Source organism: Notolabrus celidotus, chromosome 4 (assembly GCF_009762535.1).
Source record: "Notolabrus celidotus isolate fNotCel1 chromosome 4, fNotCel1.pri, whole genome shotgun sequence".
NCBI classification, from domain to species: Eukaryota; Metazoa; Chordata; class Actinopteri; order Labriformes; family Labridae; genus Notolabrus; species Notolabrus celidotus.
Window position 1 is genome coordinate 14822794 of NC_048275.1, and position 19608 is coordinate 14842401.

The following is a 19608-nucleotide window of genomic DNA, read 5'->3' on the forward strand; positions in this document are numbered from 1 at the left end:
GACATCAATCGACGGCTGCAGCCATACTGGAAATGCGGAACTCAACCTGGCATAGCCAACTCAAGCTGTCACATAGCCAGCAACTATGTGTTCCCGTCCGGGAGTCAAGCCAGTCATGTCTTTATTTGGGCAAAAACTTGTAATCTTAATATCTTCTGAACCGTCACGTTAGAAAAAAATTCACCCCCCCGTACAGTGTGTGCTGATAGAGAAATCAGCTACGTAGAGCCCAGCTGCTTTTTGAACCAGGCTGTAAACATGTTTATTGATGCTGCAAAGATCGTCTTCTTTGAATTGGTGTCTATGTGGTTTCCGGTGTTTCTGCACTTCGGCATGGGCTTCATAGTTTGAGACTGGAGGTTGCCGCTTGGTTTGGACATATGTGAACGCAACAATCACACTCTGACGCAGAAAAAAACAAACAAGCTGAGATCGCCTAGAAGAGGTGGTGTCAGACCTCCAGTCAAACCCTGGATCAGTTAATTAAAACACAAGTACCTTGTCTTTCACTCAAAATTGTAGTAAGAATGCAATCAACCCAACAGCCAGAACAAATAACTTCCTGACTCACTCCAGTAAATGGTGAAGTAGTTAGCATAAAATTAGAGATAGGCTAAAGTTAAGCACCGTTTCCATCCAATTCAACATGAGAAGAGGTTGATAGAATCCTTTTTTCAAGCTAAAGAAAATACATTAAACAAGCAACATGTTGATTTGATACAGCCCGAGTGGTGCACCTCCGGCAGGCACTCTGCTGTGGAGGTGCAATACTTAGTGACAATTTGTCTACTCAAAACCTCAAATTTTTCATGATGTCATTTTAGTTGAACAACAGCGTTGTCAAGGCAGCCTGTTTGGTTTCTCCATGTCAGAGACTGACATTTGAGGTTGATGTCTGTGGTTATGATCCTACTGTATGATGGTGTTATGTGAGAACTCCACCAGAGGGTTGTGGGTTTAGCCTTTGTCTTATGCAACCACTGACCTCAAAATGGTGGTAATTACTAAAGTATTCTCTGTTTAAACGTTTTAAAAGCTTTATGATTTACTCAGGATGTTGACTAAGTAGCTTTGGTCGTAATACTGAATAATGTTAAGTGTATTGCCAGTCAGCATTTGGCTCTGTTTTGGTTTTCCCCATTGTGCTCTAAACTGCTGCAGCTTTCCAGGATTTCTCACTTTTTCTTGAGAGGATAGCAAGGCGTGTGATGCAGCCTGAACAAAAACAAGAAGTGGATAAACACAAAGATAAAAGTGCAGGTGTACTTTTGTGTGTCTGTGCATTTTTCAGATTTGATCCTTCCTTGGTTCAAAAAGTACAGACACATACAGTATGTTCTCATACTAACACACCCACAGACACACACATATGTCCTGACATAAAATATGCTTCTTTTCACATTTGTTCCTCCCACATCAGTACAGATAATCCCTGCCATCAGGAATCAGGCAGGAGGGAACACATTTTTCTCCTAATCTAATTTCCACTATCTGTCATTTTAGAAGATAAATCCACACCTTTGTTCACTCTTCAGGATTCCCTCAGCGTTGTTTTTCACCATTTACTGTGAGCACAGTTCCTGTTTTGGCAGCTGAAGACTATCAAAGCAGCTGTTTTCTTTTGCAGTGACCTCAGACTTAGATTTGTGTCATTATGAAGAATGTACAAATGATAAGCCTGTCAAATATCCAAAAGTTAAGAATCAAGTCCCCCTCCCTGCCCATATGGAAATATTCCTCAGGACTTTTCACAATAAAAAGTACAGTATGTGAAAATGATGGAGGGGTTAAGTTGAAATATGAATCTCTTCACTTAAACTTTGAATTTGGATGAGACCATTTTCTACACATGGATGTCTGGAAGTTGGGTGTCATTTTGTGTTGCTGTGATGAAGCTTTGGTTTGGTTGAGGACTGAATTGAGGTCACTTTTTGAATGGATGCGATGAAAGACGTGGAGCAGGTTTGGTGTTCAAGTCCTTTTTTCCTCTGAGTTTCATATAATTGCAGCTTGTCTGATACACAACCTGCATTGCTCAGGAAATCAGCACTTGCGTAATGTTTTTAAAGGTTCTGTTAATGCCTATTTTTAGGTCCAGTGACTTCAGCCAAAGCACCTGCCATATGTAAGGATGGCTAAAAAAACAGGCAAGGCAGCTCTCGCCATCAATAACACTATGTACTCAGGTGCTGTCAAAATGACTGTATGCCTTTGCTGAGTATGTATATTCAGACTTACAGCCAAGTGTTCTCAATTAAGCTACATTCCCGTCCCTTTTCTCTTATATTTGCTTATATTTCTATAAGCAATGGTGGGCTGAAGTGAAGTGACATTTTCTCAAAGCTGAAGTGTCGGTGTGAGAACTGCAATTTGCAGATGTATGGATTGTTTTCATAATGACATGCAGCAGGTCTTTTTACTTCTGTCATGCTGACCTTTCTTTGTTATGGTCACTTTAATTTTATGTACCATTCATGTAGTCGATATTGCTCTCGTCAGCTAACCTTGTACATCAGATTTATTAAAATCTGACTAAATGACATATTACGCAAGTTTAGTGCCATTGTCTCATTAAGCTTGTATGAGTTTAATTACAGATTTTACTCAAATCCTCACACAAGCTTTGAAATCCACTGTGTGGCAATGCTGTAGATACCACTATTTATGTTCTTTGTAGCTTGCTAGTCTGTCTGATTTATTGGCATGAGGTTTTGTTTAAGCCGATGCTTTGGTACAAAGACTTCACACATTACATGGTTTGTTTCGCATCAGAGCCAAAACCAGCATGTTGTTTAGAGCCAAACAATAACAACATCCCTTTATTTGGACCCACCCAAACTATGCTAAATACCCCTCTGTATATCTGATCAGGATTAATGTCATGCAGCTCAGCAAGTTGATTAATTAAATAAATCATCCCTCACATGGATCACAGTGAATTCTTGAAAGACCTTGACATGGATTCTCTTGCATTTTCTGTATTTAGTTTAGTCCATCAGAAGGAGTCAACTTAACTACTAAACATCATTACCCTCACTAGTGAGCACCAGGATTACAAGTTGGTCGAATCATTTTTTAATATTGTTTTATTGTTGTCCGGAAATGCCAGTTACATGTTGTGTATGAGCTGTAATGCAGCCACCTGCCGCTGGTTGGGGATGTAGCTCTGGTTATTGGCTGCTGCCATAATACTATGATGCTCTGCTACCCGGATGGAAACAGGCACAGATAACAGAAAGCAAGGTGTAGTGTGACGCAGTTTGACAGCATTTTGACACGGAAAGCTGTGCTGAAGTTTCACGTGTAAATCACTCACTTACTTATGTAGGCTGTATCTGATCAAACTGGCTTATAACCACTAGACCGGAGCAATGAGTAACTAGCACAGGCATGTGGACGTTATCCTGCTAGTAGGAACTAGGGATTCACCAATCCTACTTTTTATGTCCCGATACCGATATCGATACCGCTTTGGTATCTGCCAATACCGATACTAGCCGATCCGATCCTGGTATTGATTTAACAATCTCTATTCCTTAATGTGAGGATAGAATCATGTTTTGGCAACTTCAGGCTTTTCTGACTTGATGGTGAACTGTACCTGGGTTCCACGTGCTAAACCAGAGGCTGGAATCCCTTAATTTCAAGGATCTGGAACATTTTGTCACACTTTGAATCCATTAATAGAAGGTATCTTTCTTCTTTGCAGTAGGCTACAGCTGACGTAAACTTCCTCCTTTTGGGCTCCCATTATATTTTTCAGCGCCACTGCCATCCATCAAAACATTATCGCTGTACATGTTGAAAGTTTCCGGTGGAGTTGTTAACAAAAGAAGCGTGACTTGCAGCTAAACTGCAGAGTCTCTGTAGTTATCCTCCATTATGCTCCACCGGGCAAAAATGCACAGACCGTCCAGCACTGATGACGTAGGAGACGCACATGGCTGATCTAAACACAGAAAAGCATAGAACTGAGATGAATAGGTCTGCCATATGGATCGGCACTATATGTCGGCCCTTTGTCACTGATATCTGATCCAGCTTTTAGAGGCCGATCTAGCCGATATCCGATACCAGGATCGGATCGGTGCATCCCTAGTAAAAACCAAGTCTGGTGGTGCTGGCTCTGCTAATGTTAGCCACACCTAGCAAACAATTTGACATTGCTTACTCACAGCCTCTGTGATACCGTGTTTGGCTGTGTTAAATAAGTTGTGCTCAAATTTTGATTAGGAGATTAGTTGTTTCCAAACATCCCTTCCCTAGATAACAAAGAATGGGCATGAAAACTTGTGAATCAGCTGTTGAAACAGACCTGATAACAGATCATAATCTATCCTAGAAGAAAAAAGTGAATTGCAGTGAAAGCCTAGATGTCCTTGAGTGTAACATCAAAAAGGTTTAGCAATTATCCAGAGCTGGCAGCAGCAAGATGCCATCATCTGTCAGGTGTGAAGTCATGTGTGATGTAATTTTTCTAAGACTTTGCTAATCTTACAGCACCAACAGTGTGATGAGGTTGCCGCATGTGTAGAGGCTACAGTCCTTGTTTCAATGGACGCTAAACCCTTTGCTATATACCGTCCCCTACTCTTGACCCCTCACACGTCCCGTGTCTCTTCAAACTTGCCAATCTGAGAAAGGCAAAATGTCCCAGAAAACATGAAAAAAGGATCTATTAAGAACTGATGCAAAGGGGAAAAAATAATCTCTACAGTATTGATGCAAAGTGCCTCCTTGTGTACTCTGCTGTTTTCCTCAAACACCAGTTATAAGATCTCCTCATTTATAGCAGACTGTAATTGCCGCCTGTCTAATTGAGATGCATGACTGCAAGACTGAGGATTTAATTACATCATATTTCACTCCATGCAGATGAATCATGACGGCCTAATACTGGTGTCTACAATGTTTTTTTCAACATTAGCATCCTATCATTTCGCCTCATCCTTTAACCACACCGTTAATTAGGTTATACATCTTCTCTCTGTTCATGTCTATCACACTACATCATTCTGCTTCTTTTCATTAATTATGTATGACTACACTACTTCTAAATCACAGCGTTTCTGTAGGGAAAATGTACACTGGGTGTTTTGGACCAGCTGTGAAAGTGTGATGGAACACTCATCTCCTCTTTATGAGCTGTCTGGACAGCTGTCAGCCATATTGTATCCCTGTTACCACAGCAAATAGCCTACATATGGCAATACCATAGAATATGTTCTGTGCCAGCTTTGTCACTTAGGTCTCCTGCAAAGATTTGGTGAGAGGTCGCTCAAATGTGGGATGACATATGTGATATTTTGTGGAAATGATTTAGCATCAGGAAAAATGTGAGTTGACATATGTACTTTACATTTGACAGGACTTTTACTGCTTATCTGCCACAATGCATCGCTGCGCTCTTCTAACTTTATTGGGATCAGATTTTTCTAAAATGAAACATTTTGTTACTTGTGCACCTTTCCAGATGAGGCACTTTTTCAGAGACATACTGTCTTCTCAAGAAAAAAACAATTCAAATCATCTTCAAGATTGCAAAGGGAGATTTTGGCTAGACAATAGATTTCAGCAGTTTCCTGGCCACTAAGATCCTGACTTATCCTGATGAATCGCAGGTTGGATCGCCTGAGTCGAGCCACAGCCAGGCGGTGCTTCCTCTGATGTTTTAGGCCCTGATTGTAATTATAGAACAATTACATTTCTCACGCTCATGTTCACTTTTAAGCTCATCTCTGTGCACAAAAGTAATATGATGGGAGAAAAGCCAGATGAGATTATGTAGTATGACATCAGCGATTTAATGTTAATACTTCTTCTTATCACAGCCTCAAATATCTCCTAAAAATATCAAATCACTTCACAAGCTTAGAGTTCTCCCTAAACCTACTTCATATTTCTGTGTAATGCACTATCAACCAACCAACCAATCAATCAATCAATCAATCAATCAATCAATCAATCAATCAATCAATCAATCAATCAATCAATCAATCAATCAATCAATCATCAATCAATCAAAGTCAAGTCAAATCTATCAATCTAAGTCAAATAAATCCATCAATCCATCAATCCATCCATCCATCCATCCATCCATCCATCCATCCATCCATCCATCCATCCATCCATCATCCATACATCCATATATCCATACATACATACATACATACATACATACATACATACATACATACATACATACATACATACATACATACATACATACATACATACATACATACATACATCCATACATACATCCATACATCTATCCATCCATCTATCTATCCATCCATCTATCCATCCATCCATCCATCCAAACTTTTCCTTTAAAAGGCAGAAACCTTGAGCAGAACCAGACTCATGGTGAAGCCATCGGCTTCAACTGGATGAGCTGTGAAAGTGGGACAGAGGGAGACGCAGAAAGAGAAAGATGGACAGAGACAAACAAACAGAGCAACAACAGATAGTATAGACATATAATGCTAGTAGTAAAAGCAAAGATGTGACATCTTATGCTGTAGGAAATAGGAAAATGTTTGTGAATCATCCCATACAGCCCTGTTGATTTTCAGCCTTGTGTTTTTCCACAGGTTGGTGGTTTGTCAGTACGGCAGAGGAGCAGGGTTGGGTCCCTGCCACCTATCTCAACTCCCACAGTGGCACACGGGATGACTTGGAGTTGGGCGCCTCTAAAAGTGGTGAAGGTAAGTGACTAAAAAATCTTTCCTGCTCCTGACCACACACAAACTCAGACACAACCTCTTGTAGACAGCCACACACGTGTACCACTCATGCCCTTCATCCTCCAGTCTTTGATCTGTGACAAAATGGAGCAAATGCGCCCTACTTTACTCCTGCCGGCGCCGGCCTACACTGAACACCTCTCTGTGTCTGCCTGCCATTATAAGCACACATGAACAGAGTGCAGATTGAGACCTGGGTAAGGAGAGCCAGGAGAGACCACACCACAACCACCACAGTGATGTGCTGTACAGTAACCTTCTGATGCAGGAAAAGAAAAAAATCAGTGAAATGACCTCCATGTAGTAGGTTTATGAAAGAGGCATGTGTGTTGATCCGCAGCAAGTGATGAAACAGGAGAATATCTCCCGAGTCATGCTCTTTAAATTACCATTATCCTAAATAAACCTAAACTCTGACATGAATTACGCTATTTCATGCAATGTCTGTTTATCATTGTGGATTGCTGATAAGTTACAGTACAGTGGATCAGTGTTGATGTTACATTTCCAGATTGTCAAAGGGGGATCCAACATGCTGATAAGAAACACACATATATGGAGTCCAGTTTGCCAGAATCTGATGCAGACACATGTGAAGCTGAGGCTAGCGTCCAACCTCGCAATCATGTTGATAGCGCTGTCAGACATGCTTATCAGGCTGTATAAAAGCAGTTCAAATCCTCTAATTCCTCAAACGTTTTCAATATCACTGTCATACACTGACTCCTCAATTTTTTGACAGGTAGTTCAGCTTTTTTTGTTCAATATTGCAACATTGCGTTTGAGAAAACCCAACAAACTGGAGGCACGGAAATCATTACGCTGTGTGTTACACTTCCAAACAAACATCAGGATTTTCCAGCACTCTGGCCAAAACATCTTTTGCTGTACAATAAGGCTACATTGTAACAATGAGACCCAAGATCCCATTAATGTTGTATATGTAATGACTCAAAGATGGAAGGAGAGGGAAAAACATGAGGTTAAACCAAGTCACTGTTTCACAATATGTTAGATGCATTAAAAGCCATTTTCTTCACATTTGAATGTACATAATACATATTTATCAACTGTGATCAACTGACCACATGGAAACCTAAATGGTAATGTCGACGCCAAACATAGTTATGTGCAGCTGCTGTTTGCTGCATGGGAGTTCTAGCAAAGGACAACCTGTCCGTGTTATTAATGTTTATGTGTCTAGTAAGTCATGGGAATGGCATGAAACTCATAAAGCATATCTTTGTCAGTCCTGTAGTCTTCAGCAGTCTGTGCCATCACAAACTTAAACAAGATAGTTGTAGATTTTGGGAAATATGCTTCCGGCTGAGAGTTGGATAAGAGGGTTGATATGATTCCTATGTCTAATATGAGACTGATTCAAGCAGCTGGTTAGCTTAGCTTTGCAAAAAAAAAGGGGGGGGACAGTTACTGTTGCTTTGACAAATTGTATGTTATTTCTAAATTCTTCAGCTGGGATCTTGTTATTGTAAGGAGCTTTTTGGGGTTGTCAGGCAACTCCTCAATGGCAATAAAATAGATGGGACATTACCTCCTTTTTTTTTTTTTGTTTTTAAATTGTATCTTTATTTGGAATGGACAGGTAGACACAACAATATAGCAACATTAGTAAAGTAAAAACAAAAGTCCTTCCAGTTTGGTTTGTTTTGAGTCTAGAAAAAACACAACATCAGCCATCCTGGAATAAGAGTCCAAAGAAGGTAAGGTCATAGACCATGGATCAGATTTTGTTCATCCGATATTTCTCTGATAACTTAAATTTCCCAGCAATTGAGAAAAAGAAACAATAATAGTGAAAACACAATGACCTCTTATGGACAGACCTGACAATTTGCTCGGGATAAGGCTCACTTATTCACTTAAAAATAACTCTGTTACAGCTTAATTAAAGATAGAACAGTGTACATGGAACTATGAACAAGAACTAGGGTGGTCACCTGCCGGTGCCGACCTTACCATCTTAATAATTTTTTTTTTCATTCAGTGCTAGTTTTTGTTTTGTTTCCGTTTTTGACGATTTCGACGCCCCCTATGGACAAAGCAGTACATCTGACTCTACATCTTTGCTGACTTCTGAAAAAATATCTTATCCTACTTTCTATGAACATTGACACATATAACTCTGTTTCTTCAGCGTTCTGTAGATGGTCTCATCTGATATCTACCCCTCATAGCAGTTCAGGCACTAAAAATTATAACATAGAAACTGTCATTCTTGCCGTTGATTGCCTTGTTCGCTTTTATAGCTCATAAAGAGACATTGCTGTTCATTTCAATCTGTTCAATAATAAGTCCAAATTTCCTCACAGGAGCTTTAAGCAGACAAGATGTGACGTTTTATGATCTTTGGTGGTATTAGGACTGAATTAAGCTAGCTGTTTCACCTTATTTCCAGTGTTTCTGCTAAGCTAAGCTTACCATAGGGTTGCTATTGCTTCATATTCACAGCCAAAGATTGTACCCTTTCTTCTAATTCATGGCCACATAATTAAAAAAAGGCCAAACAAATTCAAGCTTCCAGTTTTATATAGTGGCATTAATCTCAGCTTATCACTTGAACATTTAACTAGAATTCAAAGTAGAGTTTGCTACCTCTCTCCCAGATTCTGTTTGATATTTGTGACATTAAAAACTGTATTTTGTTGGGAAAACCATGTTGTTAACTCCTGGATCTTGCATTTGGCTAAGATCTTTTCCGTTTCTACTGTAATGACTACAAAACACAGAGGACATCGAGACCTCAGGCTCACAGCTCCAGCCAGCAGGCCCTGTCAGCTGCTCTATTAATTGGAAAGCATTCCTGCTGAAGCAATGTGTGTCCCAGATGCTCTAACACAACAGGATGGGAAAACCATGCTAACGACATCCTAATTACAAGCCACAGTGAAGATGTCTTAGTTTTAACACTTCCTCTGTTACCTCCACCTATCCATCCATGCTAACTGTCCAACATGCTGTTGCTTTGCAGTTTTGTTCTAATGTCCTTCATGTGGCTAATAACCGGACTCTCTCTCTGGATCCATGTCATTTGTGTGCTGCGTGTTTGTGTAAAATGTTGTGCCTGCTCTTCATGTCTACCATGTTTGTTTGTTTGTGTGTTAATCATCTGGTCACCACATGTGTCTGTCAGTTACTAAGCGACATAAGGCTCATCTGAAGAGGCTGGACCGGAGATGGACGTTGGGGGGTGTCATCAGCAGGCAGCAGAGCCGAGGTGAACAGAGACAGATGCAGCATCACCTCCCCCCTTCTACCCCCCCCCCCCTTTTGTTATTGTTCTCCTCACCCTGTCTATACTTTACGTCTCTTATCACACTACTCATCTCGTCCCTCTCCATGTGCACATATTTGGTCATCCTGTGTCATCTTCCAGCAAATGCATTCATCATGCACCACAGCCTAACGCAGCTAACCACTAACTTACATTAATATGAAATAAGCATGCAAAGCTACGGGGGAAATCAACAACTTTTACACACACCTATTATTGATGCCATGCTCAAAGTATGCTACAAAAATCGTCCTTGTAAGCGTTTATGTTATAATTAAACACTGTGTGCCAAAACCAGTCTTTCCTGAATCACAGCAAGAAAAAAAACAACGACCCGCTCATCTAAAAGTAGTTGCGTAATAGACTTTGGAATGCCTCATGTTGCATTTTAGAGCCATATCATGCTTTTTTATGAGGAAATGAAGCTTGTATGTATTTTTAATGGGTGTGTTTTCAATCAAAATGTGGCACAAATACCCGTCCACCCCCTGCTGTGGTGCAGATAGCAACCAGTAAAGGCAGATCAACAAATAGCCGTATTAACCTCTCACTCATTTATCAAGAAAGTCCTACTCTTAATCACAAACTTGCACGTGTTCTTCCAACAAAGGCCACGGAGATGCATTTGGATGCCTGACAGTGGAGTGAGGATAGGCTATTGAGTTCAGCCCAAACTTTACTCTTGGCAGTGGATGCTGCTCTCTGGAGTGGAGGGAGAGAGTTGTTTCCAGCCCAGGACTGAAATCCTGCTTTGTGTTAGAAGAAAAAAAGATATTTTGCTGACTCCACAAGAATAATTTATAACACTGATGCAGGCGATGCATGTTGTGGTTAACATAACATCTGATTCAGAGTTTCCCTCCATTGCACTGCTGGATATTGTTTGAGGGGAGGCTGGTGAGAGGGAAACGTTTTACCAGCCACGACACTAAAAAAAAACGGCCGGAAGAAGCAGGCAAAAGGAAAATAAAGTGTACTGAAATATCCTTTACCGTGGAGTCTTCTGGAGTTTTTTGCAAGTGAAGGGAATTACCATCCCACACCCAGTCAGCTCTTACACTACAGTGGTAACGTGTGGAGGGAAAGAGAATGGAAAAATTGTGTCACCAGACTGTTGATTCTTATGTATACAGCAAACAGAACAGCACTTTTTATGTGCTCCTTTTATTTCTGAACACACCTCTCCTTCCTCTGCTGGCTGTGTTTAGACAGGAATTGCTATAATGACAGGAAATTATGTTTTTGCTCTGCCTCTTTGCCTCATGGGAATGCATAAATCAACATGAAGCCTCTGCTCTCTATTAAGGGTGAGGAGAAGTTACTGTCACAAGTCCAAGGACACTGGCTGGCTCCATGTACTGTAGTTGTCCTTGGTCAAAACCCTTTATGAAGATAATTTACCACACAAGCCCTAAGCAGACATACATCTATACACTTCATTCACTCTATGCTGTAATATTGAATTAATTCCAGGGGATTTCTCAAGATCTTGACTTATTTATCTTGTTATCTCGGACTGGTTCTTTTTGATTCACTTGCGCAATCATCATAACTAATCACCAGAGTTGCAAAAGCACAAAACAAACATAAATAGGCTTACCATATCTCATTAGTGTGGTCAATGGCAGTATGGTATGTCAAGGGTCTGGCCTATTACAGTGACCAGCTGATCATTTTATTTACTAGATTGCCAAGAAAAATATTCAGTTATCAAAAGAAAACAAGCATTGATATCTGGAAATAGAGGGACATTAATTGGCTAAAATGTCCATCTAAGGCTTCTGTAGACTACAAATGATTGTGAGTGTGTTGTATTGTGGTTCAAGGGTGGCACCATGATGTTGGGAAAACACATAAGGACCATGAAGACAAAGCTAAACATGCTTTCAGATTGACAACCTATGATAGTAAGTTTGGATTGGTCCTGTCAAATTGGTGCTTGATATGTAAGGAGTCTAGTTTAACTTCTAGATCAAGTGACTACCAGTATTTCACATATCAATTCTAAAAAATATATATATTTATATATATTTTTGAGCATTTTCGCCTTTAATTGACAGGACAGCTGAAGAGAGAGAGGAAATGTGGGGAGCAGAGAGTGGGGGAGGACATGCAGTAAATGGTCAAGGCTGGAATCGAAACCTGCAACCTCCTGCGAAGAGGACTATAGCCTCTGCACATGGGGTGGACGCTTAGACCGCCAGGCCAACGGCGCCCCATATATTGATTTTTTTTTACCTATTTGATTATTGATAATGTCACTTGTGTAGAAGACATGGGTGGTGTCGCTGTTGTTTCTGGGACAAGAACTCACAATAATTGCCCTCTGTATAGCTTTTGTTGAGTTGTTGATCACCAGAACACCACTGAGCACTGACCAGTCTTTCACTTTGGTGTGCCGTATTACAAATTTACTCAGCCATAAGTTTTATGCTCCCATACGATTGTCAAACACAATGCAAGTTTGTGGAAACAATGTTTGTGTTTGTCTTGTCCAGTTTTCTGGCAGGCTTCAGTTTGTCTCAAACTTGAAAGAATGACATTTTGCTTTTAGTGTTCCAGAAAACAATGCTTGCATGTTGAAATGGGAATCAAAAGCGTTATTGGTTCTAATTGTTCCTTCTATCCACAATGACCACAAAGAAATCCCCCCCATATATTTTGCAGTGCAAGAGTTGAATGATGGCAACCACAATATTTGTTTCATGTAAAAATGCAGTGAGGTGAAAGCGGTCTTGGGCGGTTAAATCAAGAGGGAATCTCCCAAAGTTGTTCTTTATTGTCCATATTTTCGTTTATGCTGCCTCAGTGTTTACTTGCAAAGCTATGGTGAAGGAGGAAAAGCAAAAAAGGGGGATTTTAACTAAAAATATGACTGCTTTTGTTCCCCACATCTCTCAGCAAGGGATATATATATACATTACTGTAATAATGTGTTACCAGCGTTAAGAATTCCTTCACTTTTTAAATACAAAAGTTACTGATGTCCTGCAGACATTCACTGCCATATAAAGTTTCTCAGTTTCATAAAAAAATGATGGACAAAACACAAAGCACATCTAATCCCACATCTGGCAGCCAAAGCTGCTGCCAAAAAGCAGAACAGTTCCTGTCTGTATTACATAAAAGATACAACCCTCCTCCAGTGTGATACCACTGACTTGGTGCCAATGTATCACAGCATGATAGTATTAACATTAGAAGTTTATTGAATAGATTTATAGAATATATACTCCTTTCTCTTTTTCTTCTCCAATGATGATTTTGTCTCCATAGATGTCATAGCCTCAGTGATCTAAAGCTGTGTTGTCATTCTCTGCTCTGGCTATTGCAGAGGAGAAGTACATGACAGTGCAGCCATATGTCAGCCAGGGTAAGGATGAAATTGCCTTTGAGAAAGGAGCCATTGTGGAGGTGATCCAGAAGAATCTGGAAGGCTGGTGGTTCATCAGGTGAGCCTTTGCTCACTTACTGCAGACATTTAGTTGTTTTTTCTTATCAAAAATAAGCACATTTAAAAGGTTCTTCTTTCTTATTTGCTTCTTTCCCATCTTGCTTCAAAGGTACCAGGACAAAGAGGGCTGGGCCCCAGCCTCTTACCTGAAGAAGATGAAGGATGACCTCTCTCCCCGCAAGAAGAATGCTACAGGCCCTGTGGAGATCATTGGTAACATCATGGAGATCAGTAACCTGCTCAACAAGAAAGCCTTGAGTGAGAAAGACATGCAGACTGAAGGAGTCCCAGAGAGCCCCCAGGTGGCCAAGAAGGAGATCAGCTTACCTATCCCTTGTGCTGAATCCAGCCCTTTAAATACTCCACAGGAGGGGAAAAGTAAAGCAGAACCTGCATCACCAGCTATAGCCCGCATCGCACCTCATCGGGTGGAAATTGGTGAGCCATCTCATTGTTAGTATTTGTAATTTTGTAGCTCTGTAATAGTACATTGCAAACTGTTCAGTATAACTACAATAATGTGCGCTTTTTGTCACTGATTGTTTTAAAGGTTCCCCAGTTCTCAGGCAGAAACCTCCCCCACGAAGAGATGCAACCCTGGTAAGAGTGTGTGACATTTCATCCATCGATACGTTCCATTAATCTCATGTCATTTGCTTATTCAGTAGAGGTTGATGATTACTCAGCTTGATTAGTTGTTTTTGTAGGTGCTGATGAATATCTAATTAGTCTCAAGATAAATTTGGAGAACTGTGAGATAGCCAATCAGGTAGGGCAGGAGAAAACCCAGAATACTTATTGACCCAAATATGAGGCATGTTTTTTTTCTTGAAATTCATCTGATAAAAACATGATCATCTTATATTTGAGGTTTAGTAAGTACAACTAAATACCAGTATCTGTTCACAACGGTGGACAGCGCCGCTGATCTGTTAGTGGACCCATTATGGCTGAAGCCTACTGTCACTTTTCACTACAGCGCCAGGGGGGTGAAAGAGGGAGAAACACGGTGGCTGGAACAAAATAGCACAAAAGTAGGCAAAGTTAACCAAAACTCAGGTTGAGTTATAATGCTGGTTTCAAGACAGTTGTTATATTGAAGCAGAGTCAGGCAGTCAAGAAATATGGTATCACAGAGTGTAGCGCCCGAGGATGGCTTGCACATAGGAGAGACTTTTGATGGTATAAAAAATACAATAAAATCCAAAATGGTTTCATCTACACATGTGATCATAATTTATATCATTTTGATGTGAAATTTTAAGTTTTAAAAGCACTGAAAATATGATTTTAATTCAAAGGTAAAACAAAAACAACTAACTGTATTTTGATTAGTGTTTTCTGTTTTTTTCGCATTGATTTTTTTTTTCATCTTATGTTTGGGCCAATATTGTAAACCTGTGGGTTATGTTTTGTGGAAAAAGAGTACAATATTTCCCTCCCAAATCTAACACATTATGAACATTAATTAGCAGGAAATGGAAATACCTGTCAATAACAGAGGTAACTCAGAGCTGGACTAAGTGCATTACTTGAAAACCCTTGAGTTTTCCTCTGTAACTAACTGTTCAGCTAACAGTGCCAATTTCACTTAACATTTTCAGGGTTTCCAGTTGCCCTCCCCACCAGAGCCCCCTACAGTTGAAGCAGAGTATTACACCATAGCAGATTTCCAGTCCTGCATATCTGATGGCATCACTTTCAATGGAGGGCAGAAAGCAGAGGTAAGCAATCTTTTCAACTACACAATCTCAACACATAGGTATCAACCCTATATTAATCAATTAATTAATGAATCAAAATATAGGAACTCTGCCTTGCCAAAGAGATGCATCTGAATCAAATCAAATATCATCATGCCTTTATGACCAGGTTTAACTTTCTGACCGTATGTTTTAGGTCATTGAGAAGAACTCTGGAGGTTGGTGGTATGTTCAAATAGGAGAGAAGGAGGGCTGGGCTCCTTGCTCCTACATTGACAAACGGAAAAAACCCAACCTGATTCGAAGAACAAGCACTCTGTGCCGCCCAAAAGTCCCACCCCCTGCTCCCCCTGTCAAAAAGCAAGACTCAGTGGAGACTGCACCACCCAGCAGCCCTGGTTCAGAAGCCCCAGAGTCGCCTGTGTCACCAGGGAGGCCAGTGTATGAGGAGCCAGAATATGATGTCCCTGCTATTGGTGATCTAGATCTGGAGTCTGAGTTTGAGTTTCTGAGGGGAGAAAGCTCCTTGGTGGATGCAAAGAATTATGACACTTCCTCTGAGAAGGGATCCCATCTTTCCTCCAAGCCTTCTCCGGCTTCTTCACTCCACAGTGCCTCCTTTAAGAGTGGTGAGTCATTTGAAGATGGCCATGAAGCAGAGGGGGCAATAGAGGGAGAGGAAGAGTGTATCTATGAGAATGATGGCTTCAGACCTTTCAGGGAAACACCAGAGAGGCAGTGCAGCAGGGACTCCAATTCCTCCAAGACAAGTGTCTTGTCAGAAACCAGCAAGACTGCAAGTCCAACATCAAGTGGATGGAGACCCACAGGTAACAAGTTCAAGATTGACTTAAATGGGAGTCAATTTCCAATCAAAGCTGAGGAGGCTTCCAGTCCTAAATCTGCCTCAACCGAGTCCACCCCTGATCTCTCCAGAACAAAGAAAGACCGAGAAGAGAGCAAGGCATCCTCTTCCTCCAAGTCTTCTTCCAAACCAAAGCCAGTGGTGAGACCTAAACCACAACTAGCCAAAGCGTCCAGCGCAGAGAAGATGGACATCAGCACTTTGAGAAGACAGCTGCGGCCAACAGGGCAGCTGAAGAACGGCACAAAAACAAAAGGGGAGGACTCTGAGACAGCTTCAGTCATCTCCTCAGAAGACTCCTTTTCCTCTCAGAGTACATCTGACCTGTCCTCGATCTATTCAAAAGGCAGCCGGGGAGACTCTGACCTGGAGGGCTGCAGTCTGTATCGCACCACAGATCCCTATGAGAAAGTCCAAGAGACTGAGATCAGCTTCCCCGCTGGAGTGGAGGTGGAGGTAGTGGAGAAACAGGAAAGTGGCTGGTGGTTTATCCGCTGGGGGGATGCAGAGGGATGGGCTCCAACTTATTACCTGGAACCTGTCAGACAACAAGAGGACATGGCAGGGACAGAATCTGATGGTACCCCGACCAAACCTGGAAGCCTTAGCAAGTCTAACAGCCTGGAGAAGAATGAACAAAGGGTGCAGGTGCTGAACAACATCAATCAAAGCCTAAAGAAGGTCACCCCACCAATCCCCTCCAAGCCTCCTGGTGGCCTCTCCAGAACGATCGGCTTGTTCGGTTCACGGAAGCAAAACAGCACCAAGCAGCAGCAGGTGGTCAGACCTCAGTCTGTCTTCATATCAGCCCCAATCAGGGATGGTCCCAGTCCTGTTGGCTCTCTGAGAAGGAATGAGTCCCTTAACTCCACAGACCATCCTCGTTCAAGCCCAACAGTGCGACGCAATGCCTCGTTTGGCACTGCACCACGCAGCCAGGCACCAAACAACATAGCACTACCCAACAGGAACAGATTTTGCACCGGGAGCTCTGAATCTCTTGGCCTCGGCCCTCAGAAGAATGCCATCCCTGTATCCACAGTGAAACCAAAGCCCCACATCATCCACAACAACCTTAGAGAGGTGTACGTTTCTATAGCAGATTACCATGGTGATGAGGAAACCATGGGATTTCCTGAGGGAACAAGTCTTGAGGTCCTGGATAGAAACCCAAATGGTTGGTGGTACTGTAAGATTCTGGACAGTGGCAGACCAAGGAAAGGATGGGTTCCTTCAAATTACCTCGAGAGAAAGCACTAGCACTCATGTATGGAGCTGGCAGAACTCTAACCATGCGTGTAAAGACTACTCAAACAGATGCATTTATTTTGTGAAAAAAGGCTAATCCTGAGACATTAAGGAAGGATTGGATTCCTACTCGGTACCTTTGCCAAAATGAGCAGCCAGTTAAAATTGTGACTTTGAAATGAAATGAGACATCTGTTAAAATGAGTCAACATAATACAGTGCCTTAGATTGATGAATTAGGAACAATATATTGGGACTTAGTGAAACAGCCAAAGAGAACACCAGAGGGCGGAAGAATAATTTAATGAAAATTCTTCAGTGCTTACCTTTAACTTGAACTAAGATATTGTTTTGTGTTCATGCCTTGAACCCTTCTCATTAAGTGTATTATGTATTTTTTGTAACTTTTTAAGCATTTAAAGCTTATTGCATGTTTAAAATGATTCATTATACTGACGACGCCATGAGCTGTTGAAATAAAACCTTTTTCTCCTCCTTTTTGTAAGGAAAATCTCAGTTAATTAGCCTGACGTTGCCAGACCAATGAACCTTGGTGAATAGGTCTGGATCCGTTCAATTCATTTCCTTTTTCCAGGGGTATTGGCATGCGGAAGTGCCTCTGGAAGCGATTTGGCAGACCTACAACCAATCAGAGCACCGCATAGTGTGTGACGTAGCTCATTGTTTGAATGGCTGCGGTTCCAGACCCACCTGCCAGTGAAAATGAATTTGAGCAGGCTGAGTCTGCCGACACCAGGCTATCAGTTTATGCCAAAGCTGCTTTGTGTTAGTCTCATCTTGGTGCTGTCTTTTGCATGTTTAAAATAATTTCATACTGTGTCTCCTGTATGTGAAATATTTTATCCTTTTAAGTGTGTAATAATATCTTAACCAAACAATCTGTGAGCATCTCTGATTATGGTTATGTAAAAACAATCCCTGATGATCTCCCCTTAAACTTAGTATTTCTTTACGCTTAATTGTCCATATTGAAATTTCATTGATGACAGTGAAAATTGTATTTATTCATTACCTAAAAGTCCTATGTTCTCTTATTTTATTATTATTGTAAGACATCTACAAATAAAAAAATACATCACCAAAGCCTAAACATTTATAAGAACTGCTCTGTTAATCTTAAAAGCATTTTGAATTTCTGCTGGCAGTAAATTTGACATAACTTTGCAGCAACAGTATTACTGGGATGCTCACTTTTGTTTAATGTTTACTGTGTGATCAGTGATGATAACTGAAGTGCCAAAAGAAAGACTTTAATAAATGCACTTTTGAACAATTGTTGGTACTATTCTTAACTGATTGTCCACACAACGGGTATGAACCTCCAGTTGGCTAGTTCTCACGATTCTCTGACTTTAGCCTTTGTAGGTTGCTAGCCCATTACATTAGCCTAGCCCAGGGATTCCCAAACCTTTCAGCCTGTGACCCCCAAAATATAGGTGCCAAAGACTTGCCACCCCCACTGTCCCTTAAAGTGATTTAATGTGGCTTAATTTAGCTGGTCTTCAGAAAATTAGCCTACCTATATGAGCATGTGGCTGTGTTTCAAGATTCAAGGTTTTTTTATTGTCAATTTTCACTACATATACAAAGACATACGGGAAAATCGAGATGCTGTTTCTCCCTTCCAACTTTTAAATAGCAAAAATGTAAATATAAAATACAATAAAATTATAATCAAATACAGTTAGCAGCCTATGTACACAGTGCAGGTAGTGCAGTGCAGTGACAGTTTAAAAATGGACAATGGAAATAGATAATAGTGCAAATGATATTATGCCGCTATGAATTAACCTATTGCTACTGCTGCTACTGTTCAATAACCCTAAACTTAGGAGTCATCTGGCAAAAAGAGAGGCAGAAATCTCATTCCATTTTCAAGGTTTTATTTAAAGTGTAGCTACTATTTTTGACGATATTTTTTACTATAATGGGTAAAATGTACTATTTTTAGATCTACTATTTTTAGATCACTTTTGTCATTCAACTCTTTTCATTTTTTTGTACTTCTTTGTTCACCACAAGTTAACAAATTATATATAACACAAAACCAACAAAGAGAAGAAAAAATAAATAAATACATACTAATAATAAAGAAATAATAATAATTAACAGTTTAAACAAAAAGGAAGATAAACATGAGAAAAAAAGGTAAATAAACAAAAAATAATAATAAATATTTTTAGATAAATTAAAAACAGAAAAAAAAAACATTCTAGAAGACCTCTCACGACCCCCGTTTGTGTCTCGCGACCCCCCCACTTTTGAAACCCCTGGCG

General features: G+C 40.6%; 1 protein-coding gene across 3 annotated transcripts in view; it reads left to right on the top strand.

Moving 5' to 3' along the window:
• The window catches only part of sh3pxd2ab (SH3 and PX domains 2Ab), a 70990-nt gene extending 52384 nt beyond the window's left edge, over window positions 1-18606 (top strand). For 2 of the 3 annotated variants that reach the window (XM_034682420.1, XM_034682419.1), the window contains exons 8-14: window positions 6597-6710; window positions 9901-9984; window positions 13376-13493; window positions 13605-13933; window positions 14046-14095; window positions 15100-15219; window positions 15395-18606. In XM_034682420.1, the coding sequence (XP_034538311.1) occupies window positions 6597-6710; window positions 9901-9984; window positions 13376-13493; window positions 13605-13933; window positions 14046-14095; window positions 15100-15219; window positions 15395-17323 (2744 nt within the window). In that variant the 3' untranslated portion in view covers window positions 17324-18606. The remainder of the gene's footprint in view (window positions 1-6596; window positions 6711-9900; window positions 9985-13375; window positions 13494-13604; window positions 13934-14045; window positions 14096-15099; window positions 15220-15394) is intronic. The other variant, XM_034682421.1, reaches the window with a different exon arrangement.
• Window positions 18607-19608: the final 1002 nt, after the last annotated feature.